The sequence below is a fragment of the Moschus berezovskii genome, chromosome 28, assembly GCF_049115385.1.
Source record: "Moschus berezovskii isolate FMDL1 chromosome 28, NW_MosBer_1.0, whole genome shotgun sequence".
NCBI lineage: Eukaryota > Metazoa > Chordata > Mammalia > Artiodactyla > Moschidae > Moschus > Moschus berezovskii.
Window position 1 is genome coordinate 15238220 of NC_142487.1, and position 27693 is coordinate 15265912.

At 40.5% G+C, this 27693-nt stretch overlaps 1 protein-coding gene across 1 annotated transcript in view; it reads left to right on the plus strand.

Annotated features, from left to right (window-relative positions):
• Positions 1 to 13989: 13989 nt before the first annotated feature.
• Positions 13990 to 27693, plus strand: part of KATNAL2 (katanin catalytic subunit A1 like 2) — a 104633-nt gene continuing 90929 nt past the window's right edge. The window contains exon 1 of the mRNA XM_055416820.2: positions 13990 to 14116. Within this exon, the coding sequence (XP_055272795.2) occupies positions 14066 to 14116 (51 nt within the window). The 5' untranslated portion in view covers positions 13990 to 14065. The remainder of the gene's footprint in view (positions 14117 to 27693) is intronic.

The following is a 27693-nucleotide window of genomic DNA, read 5'->3' on the forward strand; positions in this document are numbered from 1 at the left end:
TATAAGGAACAAGCTTGACCTGCCTCAGGGGGACATCAAGCAAGGGAACCTGTTACTTGTTCTTGCTCCCCCTGCTGCAGCACGGGCCCCACTAAACCCTTGCTGAAAGAAAAAAATGGAGTTTTAATAATATATATTTAGAGATGAGTTATCTGTTAGGCATCTTTCTTGTCATTCTTGAAAACTCTCCTGCATCCTTGCATGCCCAGTTAGAAGCTCTGTGGCGGTAGTTTGATGTAAGTGAGGCTGTGAATACAGGATCCAAGGTGTTTGTGTGTGGAGGGGCTACTGGAGAGAAGGGGAGAGGCCTTGATGGATTCATACACACTTTGAAGAACACAGTCAATAAAAAATAAAGGTTTATGAATAACATACACTCACAATTCGCCCTATAGAACATCTTCAAGCTGTAAGAGAAAGAACAAGTGGAATAACTTTTCTCCGACTGAAGTTGGACTGTGTTTTTCAATATTTTAGAAATAATATGGCTTGAAAGAAAAAACTAATATCCCTTGAGAAATAAGTGGTAAGCTTTGATTCTGTTTTGTATACATCAAAGGAAAAACTTGGAAACGTCACTAATGTGCACAGTTCAGTTCAGTCGCTCAGTCATGTCCGACTCTTTGCGACTGCATGGACTGCAGCACGCCAGGCCTCCCTGTCCATCACCAATTCCCAGTTTACTCAAAATCATGCCCATTGAGTCGGTGATGCCATCCAACCATCTCATCCTCTGTCATCCCCTTCCCCTCCTGCCTTCAATCTTTCCCAGCATCAGGGTCTTTTCAAATGAGTCAGCTCTTGGCATCAGGTGGCCAGACTACTGGAGTTTCAGCTTCAGCATCAGTCCTTCCAATGGATTTTCAGGACTGATTTGCTTTAGGATGGACTGGTTGGATCTCCTTGCAGTCCAAGGGACTCTCAAGAGCCTTCTCCAATACCACAGTTCAAAAGCATCAATTCTTCAGCGCTCAGCTTTCTTTATAGTCCAACTCTCCCATCCATATGACTACTGGAAAAACCATAGCCTTGATTACATGGACCTTTGTTGGCAAAGTACTGTCTCTGCTTTTTAAATATGCTGTCTAGGTTGGTCATAACTTTTTTTCCAAGGACCAAGCGTCTTTTAATTTCTTGGAGCCCCAAAAATTAAAGTCAGCCACTGTTTCCGCTGTTTCCCCATCTATTGGCCATGAAGTGATGGGACCAGATGCCATGATCTTTGTTTTCTGAATGTTGAGCTTCAAGCCAACTTTTTCACTCTCCTCTTTCACTTTCATCAAGAACCTCTTTAGTGCTTTTTCACTTTCTGCCATAAGGGTGGTGTCATCTGCATATCTGAGGTTATTGATATTTCTCCCAGCAATCTTGATTCCAGCTTGTGCTTCCTCTAACCCAGCATATCTCATGATGTACTCTGCATATAAGATAAATAAACAGGGTGACAATATACAGAATCGACGTACTCCTTTTCCTAATTGGAACCAGTCTGTTGTTCCATGTCCAGTTCTAACTTGCTTCCTGACCTGCATACAGGTTTCTCAAGAGGCAGGTCAGGTTGGTCTGGTATTCACATCTCTTTCAGAAATTCCCGCAGTATATTGTGATCCACACAGTCAAAGGCTTTGGCATAGTCAATAAAGCAGAAATAGATGTTTTTCTGGAACTCTTGCTTTTTCAATGACCAGCAGATGTTGGCAATTTGATCTCTGGTTCCTCTGCCTTTTCTAAAACCAGCTTGAACTTCTGGAATTTCACAGTTCACATACTGTTGAAGCATAGCTTGAAGAATTTTGAGCATTACTTTACTAGTGTGTGAGATGAGTGCACTTGTGTGGTAGTTTGAGCATTCTTTGGCATTGCCTTTCTTTGGGATTGGAATGAAAAATGACCTTTTCCAGTCCCATGGCCACTGCTGAGTTTTCCAAATTTGCTGACATATTGAGTGCAGAGCTTTCACAGCATTGTCTTTTAGTATTTGAAATAGCTCAACTGGAATTCCATCACCTCCACTAGCTTTGTTTGTAGTGATGCTTCCTAAGGCCCACTTGACTCTGCATTCTAGGATGTCTGACTCTAGGCAAATGATCACACCATCGTGATTATCTGGGTCATGAAGATCTTTTTTGTATAGTTCTTCTGTGTATTCTTGCCACCTCTTCTTAATATCTTCTGCTTCTGTTAGGTCCATACCATTTCTGTCCTTTATTGAGCCCATCTTTGCATGAAATGTTCCCTTGGTATCTCTTATTTTCTTGAAGAGATCTCTAGTCTTTCCCATTCTTTTGTTTTCCTCTATTTCTTTGCATTGATCGCTGAGGAAGGCTTTCTTATCTCTCCTTGCTATTCTTTGGAATTCTGCATTCAAATAGGTATATCTTTCTTTTTCTCTTTTGCTTTTTGCTTCTCTTCACAGCTATTCGTAAGGCCTCCTCAGACAGTCATTTTGATTTTTTGCATTTCTTTTTGTTGGGGATGGTCTTGATTCCTGTCTCCTGTATAATGTCATGAACCTCCATCCTTATTTCATCAGGCACTCTGTCTATAAGATCTAGTCCCTTAAATCTGTTTGTCACTTTCACTGCAAAATTGTTAGGGATTTGATTTAGGTCATACGTGAATGGTCTAGTAGTTTTCCCTACTTTCTTCAATTTAAGTCTGAATATGGCAATAAGGAGTTCATGATCTGAGCCATAGTCAGCTCCCGGTCTTGTTTTTGCTGACTCTATAGAGCTTCTCCATCTTTGATTGCAAATAATATAATCAATCTGATTTCGGTGTTGACCATCTGGTGATATCCATGTGTAGAGTCTTCTCTTGTGTTGTTGGAAGAGAGTGTTTGCTATGACCAGTGCGTTCTCTTGGCAAAACTCTATAAGCCTTTGCCCTCCTTCATTGGAAGGACTGATGCTAAAGTTGTATCTCCAATACTTTGGTCACCTCATGCGAAGAGTTGAGTCACTGGAAAAGAATCTAATGCTGGGAGGGATTGGGGGCAGGAGGAGAAGGGGAGGACAGAGAATGAGATGGCTGGATGGCATCACCAACTCGATGGACATGAGTTTGAGTGAACTCCAGGAGTTGGTGATGGACAAGGATGCCTGGAGTGCTGTGATTCAGGGGGTCACAAAGAGTCGGACACGACTGAGCAACTGAACTGAACTGATTCTGTGCTCCAAGGTCAAATTTGCCTGTTATTCCACGTGTTTCTTGAATTCCTACTTTTGCATCCCAGTCCCCTATAATGAAGATGACATCTTTTTTGGGTGTTAGTTCTAGAAGGTCTTGTAGGTCTTCATAGAACTGTTCAACTTCAGCTTCTTTAGCATTACTGGTCGGGTCTTAGACTTGGATTACTATGACATTGAATGGTTTGCTTGGAAACGAACAGAGATCATTCTGTCGTTTTTCAGACTGCATCCAAGTACTGCATTTTGGACTGTTTTGTTGACTATGATAGCTACTCCATTTCTTCTAAGTGATTCCTGCCCACTGTTGTAGATATAATGGTCATCTGAGTTAAATTCACCCATTCCACTCCATTTTAGTTCGCTGATTCCTAAAATGTCTACGTTCACGCTTGCCATCTCCTGTTTGACTGCTTCCAATTTGCCTTGATTCATGGACCTAACATTCCAGGTTCCTATGCAATATTGCCCTTTACAGCATCGGACCTTGCTTCCATCACCAATCTCATCCACAACTGGGTGTTGTTTTTGCTTTGTTTCCGTCTCTTCATTCTTTCTGGAGTTATTTCTCCACTGATCTCCAGTAGCATATTGGGCACCTACCAACCTTTGTGAGAGCCCCATGAACTAATGTGCACACCTGATGCAATTTTCATACTTTGATGATTAGGAAAACAATGTTTCAAAACTCAAGGATAAGAAATTTATTGAATGTTTTATAAAAGAAGAGGAAAATAAAATTTCCTTAGAAAGAGGGCGTTTTTCTTTTCTCTGTAGGTATGAATAGTTTAGGAAGCAATTAATGGATATATTTTTAAAAATGGTTCTGGCAGTGTGGGCGGGTCACCTGATGCCTTTGCAGTCCCTGGAGTTGCAAAAGAAAGGGAGGTCGGATTGTCACTCTCTTCCTCTGAGATGTCTATTGCTGTTCAGTTTCAAGTCCTATACGAGGCTAAGGGTCACTTTTTCAAAGTCACTTTAATTTCTGGAGAATATTTTCACTGGATATAGAATTAAGTTGACAGCATTTTGTTTTCTCTTAGCACTTTAGAAATGGTTTTCTATAATCATCTGGGCTCCTAGGTTGTTTCTATGTCTTTGCCATTGTAAATAATGGTGCTATGAACATGGGTGTGCAGATATCTCTTCAAGTAAGTCATTTCATTTCCTTTGGGTATGTATCCAGAAATGGAATTGTCATAGCATATGAGTTCTATTTTTAAGTTTTCTGAACCCCCCCTTACTGGTTTCCATAGTAGTTACACTAGCTTACATTCTCACCGAGAGTGCTGTTGCCTTTTTTCCACAGCCTCATCTCTTGTATTTTTAATAATAGTCATTCTAATAGGTGTGAGATATGATACTGTGGTTTTGGTTTGCATTTCCCTTATGATTAATGAGGTTGAGCACCTTTCTACGTACTTATTGACCATTTGCATATCTTCTTTAGAAAAATGTCTAGTTCAAGTCCACTGGCAATTTAAAAATCAGATTGTTTGTGGTATTTTTTGTTATTGTATTGTATTACATAAGTTCCTTATATGTTTTTGTATATTAACCCCTTATCAGAAAGATGGCAAATATTTTCTTTCATTCTGTAAGTCGGATAATTTCCTTTGTTGTGCAAAGCTTTTTAGTTTGATGTAAGATTGCCAGGAGAAATATCAATAACCTCAGATATGCAGATGACACCACCCTTATGGCAGAAAGTGAAGAAGAACTAAAGAGGTTCTTCAGGAAAGTGAAAGAGGAGAGTGAAAAAGTTGGCTTAAAGTTCAACATTCAGAAAACTAGATCATGGCATCCAGTCCCACCACTTCATGGCAAATAGATGAGGAAACAGTGGAAACAGTGGCAGACTTTATTTTTTTGGGCTCCAAAATCACTGCAGACGGTGACTGCAGCCATGAAATTAAAAGACGCTTACTCCTTGGAAGGAAAGTTATGACCAACCTAGATAGCATATTAAAAAGCAGAGATATTACTTTGTCAACAAAGGTCCGTCTAGTCTAGGCTATGGTTTTTCCAGTAGTCATGTATGAATGGGAGAGTTGGACTATAAAGAAAGCTGAGTGCCAAAAAATTGATGCTTTTGATCTGTGGTGTTGGAGAAGACTCTTGAGAGTCTTTTGGACTGATCCAACCAGTCCATCCTAAAGGAAATCAGTCCTGGGCGTTCACTGGAAAGACTGCTGTTGAAGCTGAAACTCCAATATTTTGGCCACCTGATGCCAAGAGCTGACTCATTTGAAAAGACCTTGATGCTAGGAAAGATTGACGGCAGGAGGAGAAGGGGACGACAGAGGATGAGATAGTTGGATGGCATCACCGACTCAATGGACATGGGTTTAGGTGGACTCCGGGAGTTAGTGATGGACAGGGAGGCCTGGCATGCTGCGGTTCATGGGGTCGCAAGGAGTCGGACAGGACTGAGCAACTGAAATGAACTGAACTGAATCCCACATGTTGATTTTTACTTTGGTCATTTGTGCTTTGGGTGTCATATAGAAAAAAATCATTGTCAAGGCTGGTGTTAAGGAGCTTTCCCCTTATGTTTTCTTCTGAGAGTTTTATGGTTTCAGGTCTTACACTTAAGTCCTTAGTTCAAGTTAGTTTTTGTGATGCAAAAATGTAACGCAAATAATTCAAGATAAGAATCCAATTTCATTTTTTTTGCATAAGGATATCGTTTTCCCAGCATCATTTATTGAAGAGATTATCCTTTACTCATTGAGTATTCTTGGCTTCCTTGTCGAAAGATGTATTTCTTAATATGGGGCCTCAGAAATATTTGAAAGTCAGTGGTCATGTGGAGAAAATTCTTTAGAAAAAAATTATATTACCTTTGGAAATAAGGCAAAAGAGAATATGGCATGTCCTGTCAATATCATACCAGAGTAATATTTAAGAGGCCCAACTGTTTTTCAAAAAGACTTTTTGTGACAATGGAAATGTTCTATATCTATGCAGTCCAATATATTTGTCATTAGTTACATAAGACCATTGAATACTTGAAATGTCACTAGCCTGACTGAGAAACTAAATGTTTAACTTTAATTTTAATTAGTTAAAATACAAATGTAAATAGCCAACACTAGAGGAATGTTTCTATGTCCTTTAGAAAAGAAAATGTCAAGATCTTATTGCCCCGTAGACTATCAACTAGTTTTGTATCTAACCTAGAAATCTTATTTTAATTTTTTTTCTCAAAATGCCTATAAATACCCAGTTTGTCAAAATGCTCTTTAAGCTTCACCATCTTATTGGCTTCCTCAGTTAGTTAGACAAAAATCTTTGACATATGTCCATTCATATCAAAGAGAATCATATTTTTAACTTTTTGAAAATCATGTCAACAAAACAATGTGATAAATGTCGTGTAAAAGGGTGTATAGTGAAATCAAGGCTTCCCTGGCAGCTCAAGTGGTAAAGAATCCTCCTGCGATGCAGAGACCTCAGTTCGATCGCTGGGTTGGGAAGATCCCCTGCAGAAGGGAACAGCTACTCACTCCAAGATTCTGGCCTGGAGAATATCATGGACTGTATAGTCCATGGGATCACAAAGAGTTGGACACGACTGAGCGACTTTCATTTACACTTTCAATGGAATCAAGAACTAGTGTTCTCTCCACCTCAGCTCTGCCTGGAGTTTAAGTGTGGTGATCTCATGAACGCCACTGACTGAACTGTCCTAGAAAGTGATTCCTGAACTGACTCTTAGGAGGTAAAAGGGCTTTTATTAGACCACTGAGGTAGGGGTCTGATCCTCCAAGCAAAAGCAACTGCTCAGGACTGGTTCACAAGCATTGCAAGGAGTTCATTTAGGAACTGAGTATAGTGGAGAGAAACACTGGTTCAGTCAGGAGACCTGGGTTTGCATCCTAACTCTGTCCTCTTGGATGACCTAAAATTAGTTAACTCAGCTCTTTGAGCCTGTTTCTACAACTGTAAATTGGGAGTATTAATAACTTTCCTCAGGGTATTACGAGTAAATTAGATAATCACATGAACCACATAGTACATTGCTTGGTGTCCTGCTTTAAATGTTCAATAAATTACAGCTATTAGTACTGATGAGAGAGTGGTGAACAATTTCAAATGGTGCCAAGTTTAAATATAGTAAAGTGTAAAATAATCTGTAATTAAATTTTCTAATTAGGAAGTTGGGCTTCCCTGGTGGTTCAGTGGTAGATAATCCGCCTGCCAATACAGGAGACATGGTTTGATCCCTGGGTTGGGAAGTTCTCTTGAAGATGGAAATGGCAACCTACTCCAGTCTTCTTGCCTGGAAAATCCCATGGACAGAGGAGCCTAGCAGGCTAGAGTTCATGGTGTCCCAAAAGAGTCAAACATGACTTAGCAACTAAACAACAACAACCATTAGGAAGTTTCTGGCAACTCTGACAGGAACAGTTTCAACAGAGTAGGGACAGAAAGTTTTGAGAAATGAATGGGAGGTGAGGAAGTGAAGAAGTCAGTCAGTCAGTCCTTTCAGAAAGCTTGGAGAGAGGGTCAGAGAGGTGATTCAATTTAATAATTATAAGATGAGAACTTTTTTAGACTGAGGTGACTGAATATTTTTGTATCCTGAGGGGAGCAAATGGATGAAGAAAGCCAAAGAATGAAGAGGAGATGCTTTAGAATAAGATTCATAGCAAGAGAGACAGAAGGGAAAGACATTGAAGACACAAGAGTAGTTTAGTACATGAAGAAAATAAGCAGAGGAAAATGTAAAGTCCATGTTAGTCCACATATAAGGAGTAGCTCTCATGCAGTGGAAAGTGGAGGAGAATGGAAAATTTAATGCAATAAGAACCCACCTGCAATGCAGGAGATCTGGGTTGGGAAGATCCTCTGGAGAAGGGAACGGCTGGCTACGTACTCCAATATCCCGGCCTGGAGAATTCCATGGACTGTAGTCCATGGGGTCGCAAAGAGTAGGACACGATTGAGCGACTTCCACTTTCCACTTTCACTTGAATCCAATAGTCTCTGACAACCAAAGTCCACAGTAGATTCTATCAGTCTAAATGGACCAAATACAGACAATTTCAAAGTAAAGTGAAAATTGGAATTTCCAAACTTTTCCTTTAGTTGGGAGGAAGGGAGAGCCTAGAGTAGACAGGATGCCAAAATACAGTCTTGGGAACGTAAGCATCAGCTCATAAACGCCTGAACATCTGCTGAAATAAAGGACAAATAGTATGATGCATAAACTTTAGAGACAGAATTAAGAGAAACAGACAGTTGCTCCCCTACAAATTCATCAAAAGATCATTTGAATGCTGAGCAACTTCCACAAAACAACTTCTGAACAGTGGCAGAGGACACCAGGCACCCAGAAAGGCAGCCCATTCTCTTCGAAAGGATATAGGACATAATACAAAAGACAAAAAGGGAGACAAAAGAGGTAGGGATGGAGACCTATCCTGAGAAAGGAGTCGTGAAGGAGAAGTTTCCACACAGTAGGAAACCCTCTCACAGGTGGGTGTGGGGGAAGTTTTGGAATCTCAGAAGGCAACATAACCGAAAATAAAAAAAAAAAAACCCATAGAATACGTCTAACCTCAACCACAGAAAAGAGAACTTTCCTTCCAAAGGTTCTAACCTAACAAGTTAATGTGCAACCTAGTCCACTCACAGAACAAAGGATTGGGCAAATACCAAAGGAGAGCTAGCTGGCTGTGGACCAGCCCCTCCCCATCCGGAGGCAGAGAGGTTTGCGACAGCCAGAGCTGGAAGGCAAGGAGCTGCTGCAATATCAGCCTCAGAGATGGAATCTTCTACCAAACTGTGAGCAGGCTCCCAGCTGCTAAACTCATCTTCCTGAGATCCTGGATGGTTGACAGCCGCCAGGAGGGTTGCAGCCTGAGATTAGCTCTACAGAGGAGACACACGCACACCTGAGATAGTGTTCTTGTTGTGCAGCCAGGACACCAAGTGGCCAGGAATGGGAGGTGATTAAGACGCACAGTCCACCTTGGACAGTGCACTCACCAAGCACCTGGTTACCTGAGCTGATCAGACCTGGGAAGGGCACAAAATGCACACCCAATCCACAGAGACTGAGCCAGAACTGTGTCTGAGTGTCTCCTGTGGAGGTATGGGTCAGCAGTGGCCTGCCATAGGGGCAGGGGCTCTGGGTGCAGCAGACCTGGGTATTGCATAAGCCCTCTTGGAGGAGGTCACCATTAACCCCTCCATAGAACCTCCAGAACTTACAGAGGACTGGGGAAACAGACTCTTGGAGGGCATAAACAGAACCTTGTGCACACCAAAACCCAGGAGTAAGGAGCAGGGACCCCACAAGAGACTGACTCAGACTAGCCCTTGAGTGTCCAGGAGTCTCCGGCAGAGGCATGGGTTGGTGGTGACCTGCTGCTGGGTCGGGGGCATGGATTGCAGCAGTGCATGCATGGGACCTTTTGAAGGACCTTTATCTTCATTACCTCCACCGTAGTTTGGCCTCAGGAGGGAACACAGCCCTTCCCATCAACAGAAAATTGGGTTAAAGATTTACTGAACATGGCCCTGCCCATCAGAACTTTGGCCACCTGATGAAGAACTGACCCATTTGAAAATACCCTGATGCTGGGAAAGATTGAAGGCAGGAGTAGAAGGGGACGACAGAGGATGAGATGATTGGATGACATCACTGATTCAATGGACATGGGTTTGAGTAAACTCCGGGAGTTGGTGATGGACAGGGAAGCCTGGCGTGCTGCAGTCCATGGGGTCAGAAAGAGCTGCACACGACTGAGTGACTGAACTGATCAAAACAAGACCCAGTTTCCCCCTCAGTCAGTCTCTCCCATCAGGAAGCTTTTATCCTTATCCTTATCCATCAGAGGGCAAACAGAGTGAAAACCACAATCATAGAAAACTAATCAAACTGATCACATGGACCACAGCCTTGTCTCGCTCAATGAAACTATGAGCCATGCTGTGTAGGGCCACCCAAGATAGATGGGTCATGGTGGACAGTTCTGACAAAATGTGGTCCACTGGAGAAGGGAATGGCAAACCACTTCAGTATTCTTGCCTTGAGAACTCCATGAACAGCATGAAAAGGGAAAAAGGTATGACACTGAAAGATGAACTCCCCAGGTCAGTAGGTGCCCAATATGCTACTGGTAAAGAGTGGGGAAATAACTCCAGAAAGAATGAAGAGATGGAGCCAAAACAAAAACAACACCCAGTTGTGGATGTGACGGGTGATGGAAGTAAAGTCTGATGCTGTAAAGAGCAATATTGCATAGGAACCTGGAATGTTAGGTCCATGAATCAAGGCAAATTGGAAGTGGTCAAACAGGAGATGGCAAGAGTGAATATCAACATTTTAGGAATCAGTGAACTAAAATGGACTGGAATGGGTGAATTTAACTCAGAGGACCATTGTATCTACTATTGTGGGCAGGAATCCCTTAGAAGAAATGGAGTAGCCATCATAGTCAACAAAAGAGTCCAAAATACAGTACTTGGATGCAGTCTCAAAAACGACAGAATGATCTCTGCTCATTTCCAAGGAAAACCATTCAGTATCACGGTAATCCAAGTCTAAGCCCCGACCAGTAATGCTGAAGAAGCTGAAGTTGAACGGTTCTGTGAAGACCTACCAGACCATCTAGAACTAACACCCAAAAAAGATGTCATCTTCATTATAGGGGACTGGGATGCAAAAGTCAAGAGATACCTGGAGTAACAGGAAAATTTGGCCTTGGAGTACAGAATGAAGGAGGTCAAAGGCTAATAAGAATTTTGCCAAGAGAACGCACTGGTCATAGCAAACACTCTCTTCCAACAACACAAGAGAAGACTCTACACATGGACATCACCAGATGGTCAACACCGAAATCAAACTGATTACATTTTTTGCAGTCAAAGATGGAGAAACTCTATACAGTCAGCAAAAACAAGACGGGGAGCTGACTGTGGCTCAGATCATGAACTCCTTATTGCCAAATTCACATGTAAATTGAAGAGAATAGGGAAAACCACAACACCATTCAGATATGACCTAAATCAAATCCCTTACCATTATACAGTGGAAGTGAGAAATAGATTCAAGGGACTAGATTTGACAGACAGAGTGCCTGAAGAACTATGGATGGAGGTACATTGTACAGGAGGCAGTGATCAAGACTATCCCCAAGAAAAAGAAATGCAAAAAGACAAAAACGCTTGTCTAATGAGGCCTTACAAATATTTGAGAAAAGAAGAGAAGCTAAAGGCAAACGAGAGAAGGAAGGATATACTTGTTTGAATGCAGAGTTCCAAAGAATAGCAAGGAGAGATAAGAAAGCCTTCCTCGGTGATCAATGAAAAGAAATAGAGGAAAACAATAGAATGGGAAAGACTAGAGATCTCTTCAAGAAAATTAGAGCTACCAAGGGAATATTTCATGCAAAGATGGTCTCAATAAAGGACAGAAATGGTATGGAACTAACAGAAGCAGAAGATATTAAGAAGAGGTGGCAAGAATACACACAAGAACTATACAAAAAAGATCTTCATGACCCAAGTAACTACGCTGGTGATAGTTTATGGTGAAATGTGTCGGATTCATGATCTCCAAAGATTTAGTTTCGGGACCAGAGACCAGCCTGACCACTCAGGGTTCTGAGTGGCAGAATTTTTATTACAATGAAAAGGGACAGAGAAAACTTCTGACATAGACTTCAGAAGGGGGCAGAGAGTTCCCTACTTGCTAGTCTTCAGCAAGGGAATTATATACTTTTTAATTAGTTATTACAATAAATCAAAGAATGTCTCAAGTTTGTGAAAATTTTACCAGATCCACTCCCACAATTTACATTTTAGGATAACAGGATCAGAACTTAAAAATAGAAAGATCCTATTAGGCCAACTCCCATAATTTACATTCTAAGATATCAGTATTAGTCAGAGGGTTTTCAGGTAGGAGAAACTATCCTCAAGCAGGATATATTGTTGTTGTGTAATCCCTAGTACAGAATTTAAATTGAGTTGTTTGTTGCGTAACCATCAGGGCTTAAAGAAAAAAATGTTTTATGTGACTAAGACTAAGGAATGTAGAAAAAAAAAAGTTTGTCCTTTCCTCCTCCTTGAGAATTCCAGACCCCTATCTCCTTCTCGAGAACCCCAGACTCCTCTCTCCTCAGAGACCCCCCCGACTTCTTTTCAACCTGCCTAGGAATTAACTCTCTCAATGGTGTGATCACTCACCTAGAGCCAGACATCCTGGAATGCGAAGTCTAGTGGGACTTAGGAAGCATCACTACAAACAAAGCTAGTGGAGGTGATGGAATTCCAGTTGAACTATTTCAAATCCTAACAGATGATGCTGTGAAAGTGCTGCACTCAATACACCAGCAAATTTGGAAAACTCAGCAGTGGCCACAGAACTGGAAAAGGTCAGTTTTCATTCCAGTCCCAAAGAAAGGCAATGCCAAAGAATGCTCAAACTACCGCACACTAATTGCACTCATCTCACACGCTAGCAAATTAATGCTCAAAATTCTCCAAGCCAGGCTTCAACAGTATGTGAACCGTGAACTTCCTGATGTTCAAGCTGGATTTAGAAAAAGCAGAGGAACCAGAGATCAAATTGCCAACATCTGTTGGATCATCGAAAAAGCAAGAGAGTTCTAGAAAAACATCTTCCTCTGCTTTATTGACCACGCCAAAGCCTCTGACTGTGTGGTACATAAGAAACTGTAGAAAATTCTTAAAGAGATGGGCATACCAGACCACCTGACCTGCCTCCTGAGAAATCTGTATGCAGGTCAAGAAGCAACAGTTAGAACTGTACATGGAACAACTTACAGGTTTCAAATCGGGAAAGGAGGACGACAAGGCTGTATATTGTTACCGTGCTTATTTAACTTATATGCAGAGTACATCATGTGAAATGCCTGGCTGGATGAAACACAAGCTTTAAGCTGGCTTAAAACTCAACATTCCGAAAACTAAGATCATGGCATCTGGTCCCATTAGTTCATGGCAAATATATGGAGAAACAGTGGAAACAGTGCCAGACTTTATTTTTGAGGGCTCCAAAGTGACTGCAGATGGTGACTGCAGCCATAAAATTAAGACACTTGCTTCTTGGAAGAAAATCTATGACCAACCTAGACAGCATATTAAAAAGCAGCGACATTACTTTACCAACAAAGGTCCGTCTAGTCAAAGCTATGGTTTTTCCAGTAGTCACGTATGGATGTACGAGTTGGACTATAAAGAAAGCTGAGGACCGAAATATTGATGCTTTTGAACTGTGGTGTTGGAGAAGACTCTTGAGAGTCCCTTGGACTGCAAGGAGATCCAACCAGTCAATCTTAAAGGTAATCAGTCCTGAATATTCATTACAAGGACTGATGCTGAAGCTGAAGCTCCAATACTTTGGCCACCAGATGCGAAGAACCGACTCATTGGAAAAGACCCTGATGCTGGGAAAGACTGAAGACAGGAGGAGAAGGGGACGAAAGGATGAGATGGCTGGATGGCATCACCGACTCAACGGATATGAGTTTGAGTAAGCTCAGGGAGTTGGTGAAGACAGGGAAGCCTGGCATGCTTCAGTCCATGGGGTCGCCAAGTAGTCGGACACGACTGAGCGACCGAACTAAACTGAACTGCCAGTCATCCCCTTTGTGTCTCTCGATTGGCCAGTGCGGTGCAGAAGCTCCGGATTAACAGGTTTATTTTAACGTTGATTGGCATGCGGAAAGAATCCATCTTTGCCCAGTGATTGGCCGGCAATTCTAGGCTCTGGCCAATCCTGAAGGGGGCGGGCTGGTTAAGCGTCAGGTTTCCCTGAATGGCCTCGTTGGCTGTACTGGTCGGCCAAAGAACTGGTTCCTTTTCTTCTTTCTCTCGGTTCCTAAACGCAGCGTCCGATGGAGCTATCTTACCAGACCCTCAGGTTCACCCATCAGGCTCGGGAAGCGGTAAGGAAAGCATATACTATCAGGAACTCCTCTCCTCTTGCTGCGGGCCGAGGCCTGTGTCCAGTTGCTATGGCGACGGACTCCGCTGCTCTTGTGGCGCAAGCGCAGTCTGGTGACTAGGGTTGAAGCGGGGCTGCGGGAAGAGTAGGATTTGGGCTCGACTACTGTGAGATCCATGAGTTTGAGTATACTCCGGGAGTTGGTGATGGACAGGGAGGCCTGGCGTGCTGTGATTCATGGGGTCGCGGAGAGTCGGACACGACTGAGCGACTGAACTGAACTGAACTGTGAGATCCAGCCAGTCTATTCTAAAGGAGATCAGTGTTCATTGGAAGGACTGATGCTAAAGCTGAAACTCCCATACTTTGGGCACCTCATGGGAAGAGTTCCGTTCCTTTCCGTCGCTCAGTCGTGTCCGACTCTATGCGACCCCGTGGACTGTAGCCTACCAGGCTTCTCCGTCCACCGGATTCTCCAGGCAAGAATACTGGAGTGGGTTACCGTTTCCCTCTCCAGGGGATCTTCCCGACCCAGGGATCGAACCCGGGTCTCCCGCATTGGAGGCAGACGCTTTAACCTCTGAGCCACCAGGGAAGCCCCCATGGGAAGAGTTGACTCACTGGAAAAGACTCTGATTCTGGGAGGGATTAGGGGCAGGAGGAGAAGGGGACGACAGAGAATGAGATGGCTGGATGGTATCACCGACTCGATGGGCGTAAACTCACGTCCATCTCAAACTCAAACTCAAACTCGAGTGAGCTCCGGGAGTTGGTGATGGACAGGGAGGCCTGGCGTGCTGTGATTCATGGGGTCGCAAGGAGTCGGTCACGACTGAGCGACTGAACTGAACTGAGCTGTTTGATGAAAGAGACGGGAGAGCTTGTGACTGAGGAGATGAGGTGTTGAGGGGAAGGTATTATTATCAGGCAGGCTGAGTCTTGATGAGTGAGCGGATTTAGAGTATGGTCAAAATGAAATTGTTGAAACGCAGGATAACACTGACCTGGGAGTTGGAAAACAGGGTTCTGGTCGTGGTTCACCACTACCAAGGTTGAGAGACCTTAGGAATTTAATTCCTCTGTCAGGCTTCTGTTCCTGCAGTAGAAAGTAAGGTAATTGGACTATAATCCTTTCACACAAAGATTTCATGAATTTTACAATGCGTCTTGTTTCCTATTGTCTGTGTCATTGGCTAACTGGCTCAACAATATTTTCCACAACAAAAAACGTGAATTGAAGCTGTATTATATGCCAGGCATCAAGGATATAACAATACTTCAAGGGGAAAATTATTACAAACTTTTTTTTTTCAGTTGAAGAATACTGATATTTAAGCTCCATCTCCAGAGAGTCTGATTTACTGATTTTGGTGTATCCTGTTCATTGATAGTTTTTAAAACCTCAATTGTGATCTCAATCTCAATTGCAATGTGTCGCCAAGATTATGAACCACCACTGCTGTTTCCCACCTTTAAAAAGAAGCTGCTGCTAAGTCACTTCAGTCGTGTCCGACTCTGTGCAACCCCATAGACAGCAGCCCACCAGGCTCCTCTGTTCCTGGGATTCTCCAGGCAAGAACACTGGAGTGGGTTGCCATTTCCTTCTCCAATGCATGAAAGGAAAAGGGAAAGTGAAGTCGCTCAGTCATGTCCGACTCTTAACAACCCCACGACTGCAGCCTACCAGGCTCCTCTGTCCATGGGATTTTCCAGGTAAGAGTACTGGAGTGGGTTGCCATTGCCTTCACCGAAAAAGAAGCTAATAATACACAATAAAAGGTAACCTTTTGGCCTTACACTCCCTCTGCCTAGCAGTGTCTCTCCAACTTCTCCAATTTCTTTCCAACTTCTGGAAAGGATTGGCTACACTAGTTGTTCCCACTTTGTCATCTCTGGATTGTGCTTAAGCCCTTCCAAACTGAGCCTGAACCACCTGCATCAAAACATTTGGGGATGGCTTTTAATAAAGCAGATTTCTGGACTTCACTGAGAATTACAGAATCAGAAGCTCTCTGGGATGAGGATCTTGAAACTTGCATCTTAAATTCAGACTCCAGGTTTGAAAACCACTGCCCTAGATACTCTCATACATTTTCATGACTTCCAATGCCATCTGTATGCCAGCAGCTTCCCTAAACTGATTCTAGACTGACTTATTTGCTGAGCCCCAAATGCATGTGATATCCTAGAATATGAAACACAGAGAGGATGATAAATCAGTTGCTTACTTGACAAATCCAGTGGAGAATCAAGTATCTGCATGTTAACTTGTTCACCCCTAACTCTTAACCTTCCTTTCTAAAACTTGTAGCTTTCCCAGTCTTCCTCCATCTGGGAATGTGAAACCACCATCTACCCAGTGGCTCAAATCAGAATTCTGAGAGTCATCCATAGCTCCTTCTTCCTGCTACTTCCTGCTTAAGGAAGGCATCAGCAAATCTCACAGGTTCTATTTATATAATGGGCCTTTAATAATAAATATGTCTATAGCCTTTATCTGGGTGCAAGCCACCATAATCTATCACTTGAACCATTTCAATAGCCTCTTAACCATTCCCCCTGTTGGTTTTACCTCCTTTCAGTCAATTCTTCCTCCAATGATCAGAGTGATCTTAAAATTGTGTCACTCCCTGGCTAGGATCCTTTTAATGGCTTTCCATTATACTCGGGATAAAAGTACCACCTTGACATGATCTACAGAGCATGGTAATGTTGTGGCCCAACTTCCCCTTTGCCTCCCCACTGCTCAAGGAACATTCTCTCAAATCTGACATGTTTCTGAACTCCATAGAGTTTGTACCATATAGTTTATTATTTAATTGTGATTAATTTATGTTATTACCTATTTCCTGCATGTGATATTGCCTCTCAGACAGAATTCATGTGACTTGAAGACAGAGGCCCAATCTTGTTTTTGTGTTCTGCTCCCAAGATGGCACTAGGGAGAGCCATATTTAGGTATGCTCATTGATGTCTTAAACTCCTGGGGTCTAAATGCAAGGAATTGTACTGATTAGGGGTCTGTGAAGGGGATCGATTGAGGTGGGAAAGATAATTGGTGAGTTTGATGTATGTCTGTAGGAACTTTGATCGCCTATGTTGTCTACTGTATTGGATTTCAAGAATGCTTCCTCTTTATTTGGTTGATTTTTATTGTTGTTTCAAAGTTTAAATATATATGTCCTCATATATATATATATATATTTCAATTGGATTTTTGTTTTAAATAATGTAATGCCACCACTCAGTTTTAAGAAAGTTTCCTGTTCCCTTTCACATCCTCAAGTATTGCTCCCCAGAAGCAACTGCTTTTGCCCTTCTTAGCAGCTTCTTCAAAATAGCAAGTTAAAACTTCTTAATTGTGATTTTCCATTGTCAGATGTAAGTTCTACTTACTTTGATGGAAAATGACCGTTTGGCTTTTTTTCATCCTACCTCGTTCCTTCCCCATCCTCTCTCTCTAGCCCATACTTCCCTTCGTCCATTCTCCCAAGATCGTTTTATCACAATTTTTGGTTAAATACATATTCAGTAAAATTGTGTATATTAATCCGACCATGAAACCATTATTCACAGCTGAGCCATAGGGTAAACTGTGGTTGTATTTTATTTTTTATTTAACTGTGGGATAGGACTCAATAGTAGCTTAACTCTGCCTTCTTCTTAGGCTTACTTTTCTGTATTTTTGATTCTACTTTCTTCCTAAATTTTCTGAAGGAATTGTAAACCTCCTCTCCATGTGGTGAAGCTCACCAAGAAAATTTTCAGGTTTTTTTCTTTTCCTTCTTTCCTTTTGTTTAGAAGAGAGACTTAAACAATTTGTTCATTTTTGGTTGTGCTGGGTCTTGGTTGCTGCACGGGCTTTCTCTAAGTTGCAGAGAACGGGGCTACTCTCTAGCTGCAACGTGCAGTCTTCTCATTGTGATGGCTTCTCTTGATGCAGAGCACAGGCTCAGGTCACGTGGGGCTTCAATAGTTGCTGCTTCTGGCTCAGTAGTTGTGGCCCAGTGGCTTTGTTGCCCTGAGGCACGTGGGATCGTCCCAGATCAGAGATCAAAGCCTGTCCTCTGCATTGGCAGGCAGATTCTCAACCGCTGGGCCACCAGGGAAGTTCTTCTTTTTCCTTCTTCTTGCCTTATATCCCTATTTTAGCAAAATACACCAACCAATGGCTGCCAGAGAAAGGGCACGTGGGAGGCAAAGGTTTTGAAGTATGTATGTACATACATCCATACAAAGCAGCAATGTATGAAGTGGCTTTCCAGGTGGCGCTAGTGGTAAAGCACCTGCCTACCAATGCAGGAGATGACTGAAGCGACTTAGCATGCACGCACACTGTGTGCAACTCTGTCCTTCTCTCACCTTGGCGATGGTTTGGCTGAGTTTGATACTCTAGGTTGGAATTGGTTCATGTCATTTGAGGAGGCATTTCTCCGTTATTTTTTAGCTTCCAGTGGGGTAAGCGACAAGTGTGATGTTATTCATTCTCGGAAGCCTTTTAGAATCTTCTGCTTACCATCTCTAGGTTCTGAATTTTCATGAAGTTATCACTTGTTGAGAATTCTTTTTCATTCCCAGTGCTGGTATAAAGTTATGGGCCATTTAGATCAGGGAATTCATGCCCTCAATTCTGGAAAATATTCTTGTATTATTTCCTTAGATAATTTCTCTGTCTCTTTTTTTCCCTCTCTTGCTCTTCCTTTCTTTCTCTCTCGTCCTTCTTCCCTCCCTCCCTTCCTTTCAAGTTTTCCTTTCCTGGAAGTCCTATTCCTTGAATGTTTGATTTCCAAGTGGAATCTGTAACATACTGTTTTCTATTTTATTTTACATTGCTTATTCTTGTTTTTTCTTATCAAGTGACCTCCTTAACTTTTTATCCCATTTTGTTGAGTTTTAAATTTCTGCTTTCATATTTTTATTTCCAGACACTTTATTATTGTCTCAATGTTCCTTTTCCAAGGCTCCTTTTAACCCTGAAGGTTTCCTTTCCCTCTCCCTCCCTGCCCCAGCCCCTTCCCTCTTTGTCTTTTGCTTCTAGTATTATGTCTGTTTCCTCTCAAGTTTTTCTTTGCTTTTTTCCCTGATGCTCTGGCTTTCATGTTGGTTTTCCTCAGAAATCTAGTGAACCTTGCCTGAGGTAAGACACCTAAAAGCTACTTAGAATCTGTGAGCTTAAGAAGAGGCTCCTCAAATAAGGATGGGTTTTTCTGTTGGATGATCAGGTAGGCAGGAGCCTTTTTACTGTGACATCCACAGAAGCCAGTTTCTGTAGATATTTGCTCTGAGGTTTTCAGTTTCTCCAAGAAATCCTCTTCACTTTCCTACAGGGAATGAGGGCAAAACAAGCATGCTTCCTATCACTGTTGGAGTTAAACAGGGAAAGGCAGTTGTTTGGGGTGGGGGGGTTTCTCTTCACTGTTCAGTGCAAAATTTATACTTAATTACTCTCTCCTTTTTAAAAAAATTCCTTACCATCATTTTAATGTGATTTGGGGAGACAGCAGAGAGAAACAATCTCTAGAACAGTTTTTGTTTTACAGATATGTATTGTCTTCTGGACACAAAGACTCACACCAGCTGCTTTTGCAGGAGGTGAATTTTAAAAAAATCAACTAATATATGATTCGTATCTAAAGGATAGCTTTATTTTGTTATTGTGGGTTTCAAGTCAGGCATTTGTCATACATGTTTGTATGTTAAAATTTACTTTTAAATATGGTTATTTATTTGCATATGATAGGGGTTGGTGGCTGTTAGATACTTCTGAATTCATAGACTGGTTTTTACTTAACACTGAGGTGTAAATATACATTTATTCATCAGTTCCTACAATGAACACTTACTTAGTGACTACTATGTATAAAAACATGGTGTTTTGAGATACCTATGATGTTTTGGGCATTGACACTGCTGATTAGCCTTAGGAAACGCCTCTTTGTTTTCATGATCCTACAGTTTCCTAGAGTTCTGTTTTCCTTCTTGGCCTCTTTAATGCCCTTATCTTTCTCTGTCCCTTACATTTTTGTTCTTTAGGATCTAAACTTGCCCCTTTTGGTCAGGCTGCTTTCCGAACTTGACACAGTGCCCCTCCTTGATGCAAAGAGTAGACATCACCATGCCACCTTTATCCCAGTAAATTATAATTGGATTTTTCCTTGTCGATCCCTTCCCCTGACCGCAGTAGACTATGAGCTCCTCTAGGGCAGGAACTCTGGTAAGTTTCTTTCCTGACTAGTAAACTGATCGTGTTTCGGAAGGGCGTCTGAGTCTCGGTGTGCTGGGATGTTTTGAACATTCAGGTTTTGACCCAGTAGTTCTGGGTGTGCATCATGGTGCACACCTGTGTGGCACCGTAATGATCTGTGGCTAGCAAAGATCTGTGAGTGGAGAATTTTCTCCTATTCCATTTTAAATTTAGTGTTTAATTAAAATAAGGCTATGTCCAATTTGTAAACCTCTGCCACTGTTTTTTTTTTTTTTTTCCTATTTGAAGGTAAGATACTGGGGGAAAGGAACTCTGAGGAGCAATTGCTTCAGTGTTTTTAATTTGACCACAGAATTTAAACCAAACAAATAGTAATTGCTATCAATGCAGAAGAAAGGTTTTTAGAAAGCCATAATTGAGCCACACATTCATGTGCAAAATAATCTGATACAAAGTTACTTTTATTTATTCTCACGTGTCATTACATGTACTTTTCAAAAGTTGTGACTTTGCTTGTGTGAAACTTTTATATTAAAAAAATACCTACTATAAGTGTTAACTAATTAGTGAGGTGGCAGATTAGGTTTTTAAATGAGTGTTGTTAAATGCCTTAGCTTTTATTAATCGCGTGGTCCCCTAAAAAAAAAAAACTAGGGTAATTGAAAATTTAATTACATGCATGTTTTTCTTCAGAGAACTAAGGCTTATTAAACTTTAAATGTTCAAACATTTAAGCATCTATTGAAATACCAATAGCTATAAACAATGAGCAGTTCTAAATACTAATTGAATGAGCTCTAAATCACCATAAGCTAAGCTGAATTTTAAGTAACTCTTATGTTTTAAGTGCTCAGCTCTGCTCTTAACTTCAGGAAGATTAACTACTTCACTGCTGACCACTGGTGTAGCCTTGTGGGGATCTTTAAAAATGCTGTGGCTGATGTAGAACCACACTTTTTCTGTACCTGGACCAAGAAAGGGAGACTGATCAGACAACCTGGAACATTTTGCTAATATCACATTGATACTCTTGGAGATGTGTTTTTTTTTTCTTTATTCCCCTACTTTTAACCACATAACGGAATATACAGATGTGAATTTGTACATTTGGTGTTTTGTGTTAACATCCTTTCTTTCTATTGTAAAAAAACCCCACCACATTAATTTTAATAGATTTTAAGTATAAAAAGTATATATCTCTCCATTCAGATCAGTCTTGTGTACATTTAAAAAATCTGATACAGCTTCCTGCTTTCAAATGTGATACAGCAAATAGTACCAGCAGTTTTGCAGAGATGAGACAGGGAGCTGAATTTGGGAAGACTTCAGTGGTTAGAATTGGGGGGGAAGAAGACCAGAGAGGAGGCAGCTTGGCGAACAAATTGCTCCATGCTTCTGAGTTTTGTGCTGAATGCTAAGCTGTGCATACACAGACTGGAAATGTTTGAAGCTGGGGAAAAGCCAATTATCAGGGAACTGTAAGAGGAACAGCTACCAGTGCTCATGTAACACTGAGATGTTTGAAGTCCAACCAACCTGAGTGGAGACCTCTTGTGGAACAGCAGAGCATTTACTAGAGATTCTAGGAAGGCAGTGCATGGGGGAAGATCCCCTGGAGGAGGGCATGGCAACACGCTCCAGTGTTCTTGCCTGGAGAATCCCAGGAACAGAGGAGCCTCGTGGGCTGCAGTCCACGGGGTCGCAGAGTCAGACAGGACTGAAGAGACTTGGCACAAAGCTAGTCTTAGAATAAACATGACTTTACATAACCTCTTTCCTAACAAAACTTGACAGGGTCAGAATTACCTGCAAATAACTGAACCATCTGCTTCCCCCAAACCTTCGACATACTTAAAAGAAGGTAATATAATCTAGAGATTTGCAGGACTGGCATCCAAGGAAAAACCTACTCAGTTCAGTTCAGTCGCCCAGTCATGTCCGACTCTCTGCGACCCCATGAATCACAGCACGCCAGGCCTCCCTGGCATCCAAGGTAAAACCTACTAGCGGTCATAAAATACAAGAAAATGTGCCAAAAGGAGGACAAGAATCCGTCAACAGAAGACTCAGTAATACAGCAAAAGACAGAATTAACAGACGGGGGGTCTTTAAAAACAGTTGTTATAAATACGTTTAAACATTTAAGAAAAACATTATTATAAAAAGGAGAAAAACAGAAGCTATAAGAAAATAAAACTTACAGACTTGAAAAATAGGCAGAATTGTTTCTGGGTCCTCAAGTCTTTTTGTCTATTTCCTATGCCATTGCCACACTGTCTTAGTAATATAGTTGTATCCATTCTTTTCTTTTTTTTTTTTAGTTATATCCATTCTTCCTGGGCTTCCCAGGTGGCTCAGTGGTAAAGAATCCGCTTGCCACCGCGGGAAACGCAGGATTGATCCCTGGGTCGGAAAGATCCCCTGGAGAAGGAAATGGCAACCCACTCCAATATTCTTGCCTAGGAAATCGCCAGAGGAGTCTGGCAGCCTACAGTCCATGGGGCTGCAAAAGAGTCAGACACTTGTTTAGTGACTAAACAGCAATCCATTCTTGATATCCTCTAGAGCAAAGACTTCTACTTGTTCTTTTTTGTCAAATGGTCACACTATTACTGACATGTGTTTTACATATTTTAGAATCAACTTGTCAAATTCCACAAAGGTTGCTGAATTTTGATTGAGATGGCATTGAGTTGGAAGAATAAATTTGAGAAGAACTGATGATTTAAAAATAATGAGAATTACAAAGAATTCTCCAGTTGAAGAGTATCGTTTCTCTTTTTATTCTGGCTTCCTTAATTTTTTTCAGTAGCAGTTTAGAGTTTTCAGCATAGAAAACTTGCCCATTTTTGTTATAAATACTTGTAGTTCTTGATACTATTCTAAATGATTTTCATATCATTGTAAATGGTTTCTTGGTTTTTAAAATTTAATTTTATATTTATTACTGATATGTATAAATGCAATTGATTTTGTATGTTGATCTTATTTTAGCAATATAAAATAGTGTGCTCAGAGTTCTTTTTTTAATCAAAGAAGTATGTTGATTTTTACCAAATACTTTTCTACATTTGTTAAAGTGATATATTTCTCTTTATTTTGTAATGTGGTGCATTAACTATGTTGTTTGATTCTCTAATATTAAAGAGTCTTACCTCATTCCTGGGATACGCTGAAGTTTGATGTTACATAATGGTGATTCAATTTGCTGATATTTTGCTTAGACTTTTTCCATCTATATTAATGAGACTGGCCTATTGTTTTCCACTTTTGAGTGTCTTTGTCAGGTTTTAGTATGAAAGATATGTTGTCCTCATAAAAATTGAGACATATTCCCTCTTCTTCATTCAGTAGAAGAAATTATGAAGATTGCCATTGTGTTTTTCATTGAATGTTTGGTAGAATTTGCTTTGAAAGAAATCTAAGAATGGATTTCCCATAGCAAGTGTTTTGCTTTGTTTTTTTGTTTGTTTATTGGTTGGTTTTTAAGAAATTCAGGTTATTTTCATCAAAACTGTTGGTACTGTAGAATTTCTTTTTGCTGTTGGTTTGGTGTGTTATGTTTTCTTAGAATTTATTGATCATCTAAATTTTCAAATTTATTGGCATAATCATAATATCCTTTCTTAAAAAATTCAACATGTATGGAATCTAACCATCTTCCCTTTTTATTCTTACATTGGTTTTTTGTGCCTTCTCTCTTATTTTTCTTCATTAATCTTACCAAAGGTTTATCAATTTTGTCAGTCTTTTCAAAGAACCAAGTTTTGTTGATCCTGTCTATGGTCTGTTTGATTTCTATTTCTCTACTTTTGCAGTCTTTAAAATTATTTCTTTGCAAATCAAAACAACAATGAGCTATCACCTCATACCAGCCAGAATGGCTAGCATAAAAAAATCTACAAACAAACGTTGGAGAAGGTGTGGAAAGAAGGGAACCCTTTTAGTCTGTTGGTGGGAATATAAATTGGTACAGTCACTATGAAGAACAGTATGGAGGTTCTTAAAAAAACTAAAAACAGAGCTACCATATGACCCTACAATCTCACTCCTGGGCGTATATCCAGAGAAAAACATAATCTGAAAGGATACATACACTCCAGTGTTTATTGTAGCACTGTTTATAATAACCAAGATATGGAAGCAGTCTAAATGTCCATTGACAGAGGAATGGATAAAGAAGATGTGTTACATATATACAATGGACTATTAGTCATTAAAAAGGATGAAATAATGCCATTTGCAGTAACATGGATGGACCTAGAGAGTGTCATACTGAAAGAAGTAAGTAAGTCAGAAAAGGAGAAATATCATGTGACATCCCTTTTATATATGAAATTTAAAAGGAAATGATACAAATGAACTTACAAAACAGAAAGACATTCACAGATTTAGAAAACAAACTTAGGTTGCTGGGGATGGGAGGGATAGTTAGGGAGTCTGGGATGGACACGTACGCACTGATATATATATATATTTTTTAATTTATTTTTATTTATTTATTTATTTTTATTTTACAATATTATATTGGTTGGTTTTGCCATACATTGACATGAATTCGCCCCAGTTGTACATGAGTTGTCCCTCCTGAACCCCCCTCTCATCTCCCTCCTCCCTTTATCCTCCCTCTGGGTCATCCCCACACACCAGCCCCGAGTATCCTGTAACATGCATTGACCCTGAACTGCTGATTCGTTTCACATATGACAACATACATGTTTCAATGTCATTCTCTCAAATCATCCCACCCTCACCCTCTCCCACAAAGTCCCAAAGACTGTTCGATACAACTGTGTCTCTTTTGCTGTCTCGTATACAGGGTTATATTTCCATCTTTCTAAATTCCATATATATGTGTTAGTATACTGTATTGGTGAGTTTCTTTCTGTCTTACTTCACTCTGTATAATAGGCTCCAGTTTCATCCACCTCATTAGAACTGATTCAAATACATTCTTTTTAATGGCTGAGTAATACTCCATTGTGTATATGTACCAAAGCTTTCTTATCCATTCGTCTGCAGATGGACATCTAGGTTGCTTCCATGTCCTGGCTATTATAAACAGTGCTGCAATGAACATTGGAGTCCATGTGTCTCTTTCAATTCTGGTTTCCTCGGTGTATGCCCAGAAGTGCGATTGCTGGATCATATGGCAGTTCTATTTCCAGTTTTGTGAGGAATCTCCACACTGTTCTCCATAGTGGCTGTACTAGTTTGCATTCCCACCAACAGTGTAAGAGGGTTCCCTTCTCTCCACACCCTCTCCAGCATTTATTGCATGTAGACTTTTGGATAGCAGCCATTCTGACTGGTGTGAAATGGTATCTCATTGTGGTTTTGATTTGCATTTCTCTGATTATGAGGGATGTTGAGCATTTTTTCATGTGTTTGTTAGCCATCTTTATGTCTTCTTTGGAGAAATGTCTGTTTAGTTCTTTGGCCCATTTTTTGATTGGGTCATTTATTTTTCTGGAATTGAGCTGCAGGAGCTGCTTATATATTTTGGAGATTAATCCTTTATCAGTTCCTTCATTTGCTATTATTGTCTCCCATTCTGAAGGCTGTCTTTTCACCTTGCTTATAGTTTCCTTTGCTGTGCAGAAGCTTTTGATTTTAATTAGGTCCCATTCATTTATTTTTGCTTTTATTTCCAATATTCTGGGAGGTGGGTCTTGGAGGATCCTGCTGTGATTTATGTCAGAGAGTGTTTTGCCTACGTTCTCCTCTAGAAGTTTTATAGTTTCTGGTCTTACATTTAGCTCTCTAATCCATTTTGAGTTTATTTTGGTGTATGGTGTTAGGAAGTGTTCTAGTTTCATTCTTTTACAAGTGGCTGACCAGTTTTCCCAGCACCACTTGTTAAAGAGACTGTCTTTTCTCCATTGTACATTCTTGCCTCCTTTGTCAAAGATAAGGTGTCCATAGGTGCGTGGATTTATCTCTGGGCTTTCTATTTTGTTCCATTGATCTATATTTCTGTCTTTATGCCAGTACCATACTGTCTTGATGACTGTGACTTTGTAGTAGAGCCTGAAGTCTGGCAGGTTAATTCCCCCAGTTCCATTCTTCTTCCTCAAGATTATTTTGGCTATTCAAGGTTTTTTGTATTTCCATACAAATTGTGAGATTATTTGTTCTAGTTCTGTGAAAAATATTGTTGGTAGCTTGATAGGGATTGCATTGAATGTATAAATTACTTTGGGTAGTATACTCATTTTTGCAATATTTATTCTTCCAATTCACGAACACGGTATATTTCTCCATCTATTAGTGTCCTCTTTGATTACTTTCACTAGTGTTTTATAGTTTTCTATGTACAAGTCTTTTGTTTCCTTAGGTAGATATATTCCTAAGTATTTAATTCTTTTCGTTGCAACAGTGAATGGAATAGTTTCCTTAATTTCTCTATTTTCTCATTATTGGTGTATAGGAATGCAAGGGATTTCTGTGTGTTGATTTTATATCCTGCAACTTTACTGTAATCATTGATTAGCTCTAGTAGTTTTCTGGTAGAGTCTTTAGGGTTTTCTGTGTAGAGGATCATGTCATCAGTGAACAGTGAAAGCTTTACTTCTTCTTTTCCAATTTGTATTCCTTTTATGTCTTTTTCTGCTCTGATTGCTGTAGCCAAAACTTCCAGAACTATGTTGAATAGTAGTGGTGAGAGTGGGCACCCTTGTCTTGTTCCTGACTTTAGGGGAAATGCTTTCAGTTTTTCACCATTGAGGATAATGTTTGCTGTGGGTTTGTCATATATAGCTTTTATTATATTGAGGTATGTCCCTTCTATTCCCACTTTCTGGAGGGTTTTTATCATAAATGGATGTTGAATTTTGTCGAAGGCTTTCTCTGCATCTATTGAGATAATCATATGATTTTTATTTTTCAGTTTGTTAATGTGGTGTATTACGTTGATTGATTTGCGGATATTGAAGAATCCTTGCATTCCTGGGATAAAGCCCACTTGGTCATGATGTATGATCTTCTTAATGTGTTGTTGGATTCTGATTGCTAGAATTTTGTTAAGGATTTTTGCATCTATGTTCATCAGTGATATTAGCCTGTAGTTTTCTTTTTTTGTGGGGTCTTTACCAGGTTTTGGGATTAGGGTGATGGTGGCCTCATAGAATGAGTTTGGAAGTTTCCCTTCCTCAGCTATTTTCTGGAAGAGTTTGAGTAGAATAGGTGTTAGCTCTTCTCTAAATTTTTGGTAGAATTCAGCTGTGAAGCCCTCTGGACCTGGGCTTTTGTTTGCTGGGAGATTTTTGATTACAGTTTCAATTTCCGTGCTTGTGATGGGTTTGTTCAGATTTTCTATTTCTTCCTGGTTCAGTTTTGGAAAGTTGTACTTTTCTAGGAATTTGTCCATTTCT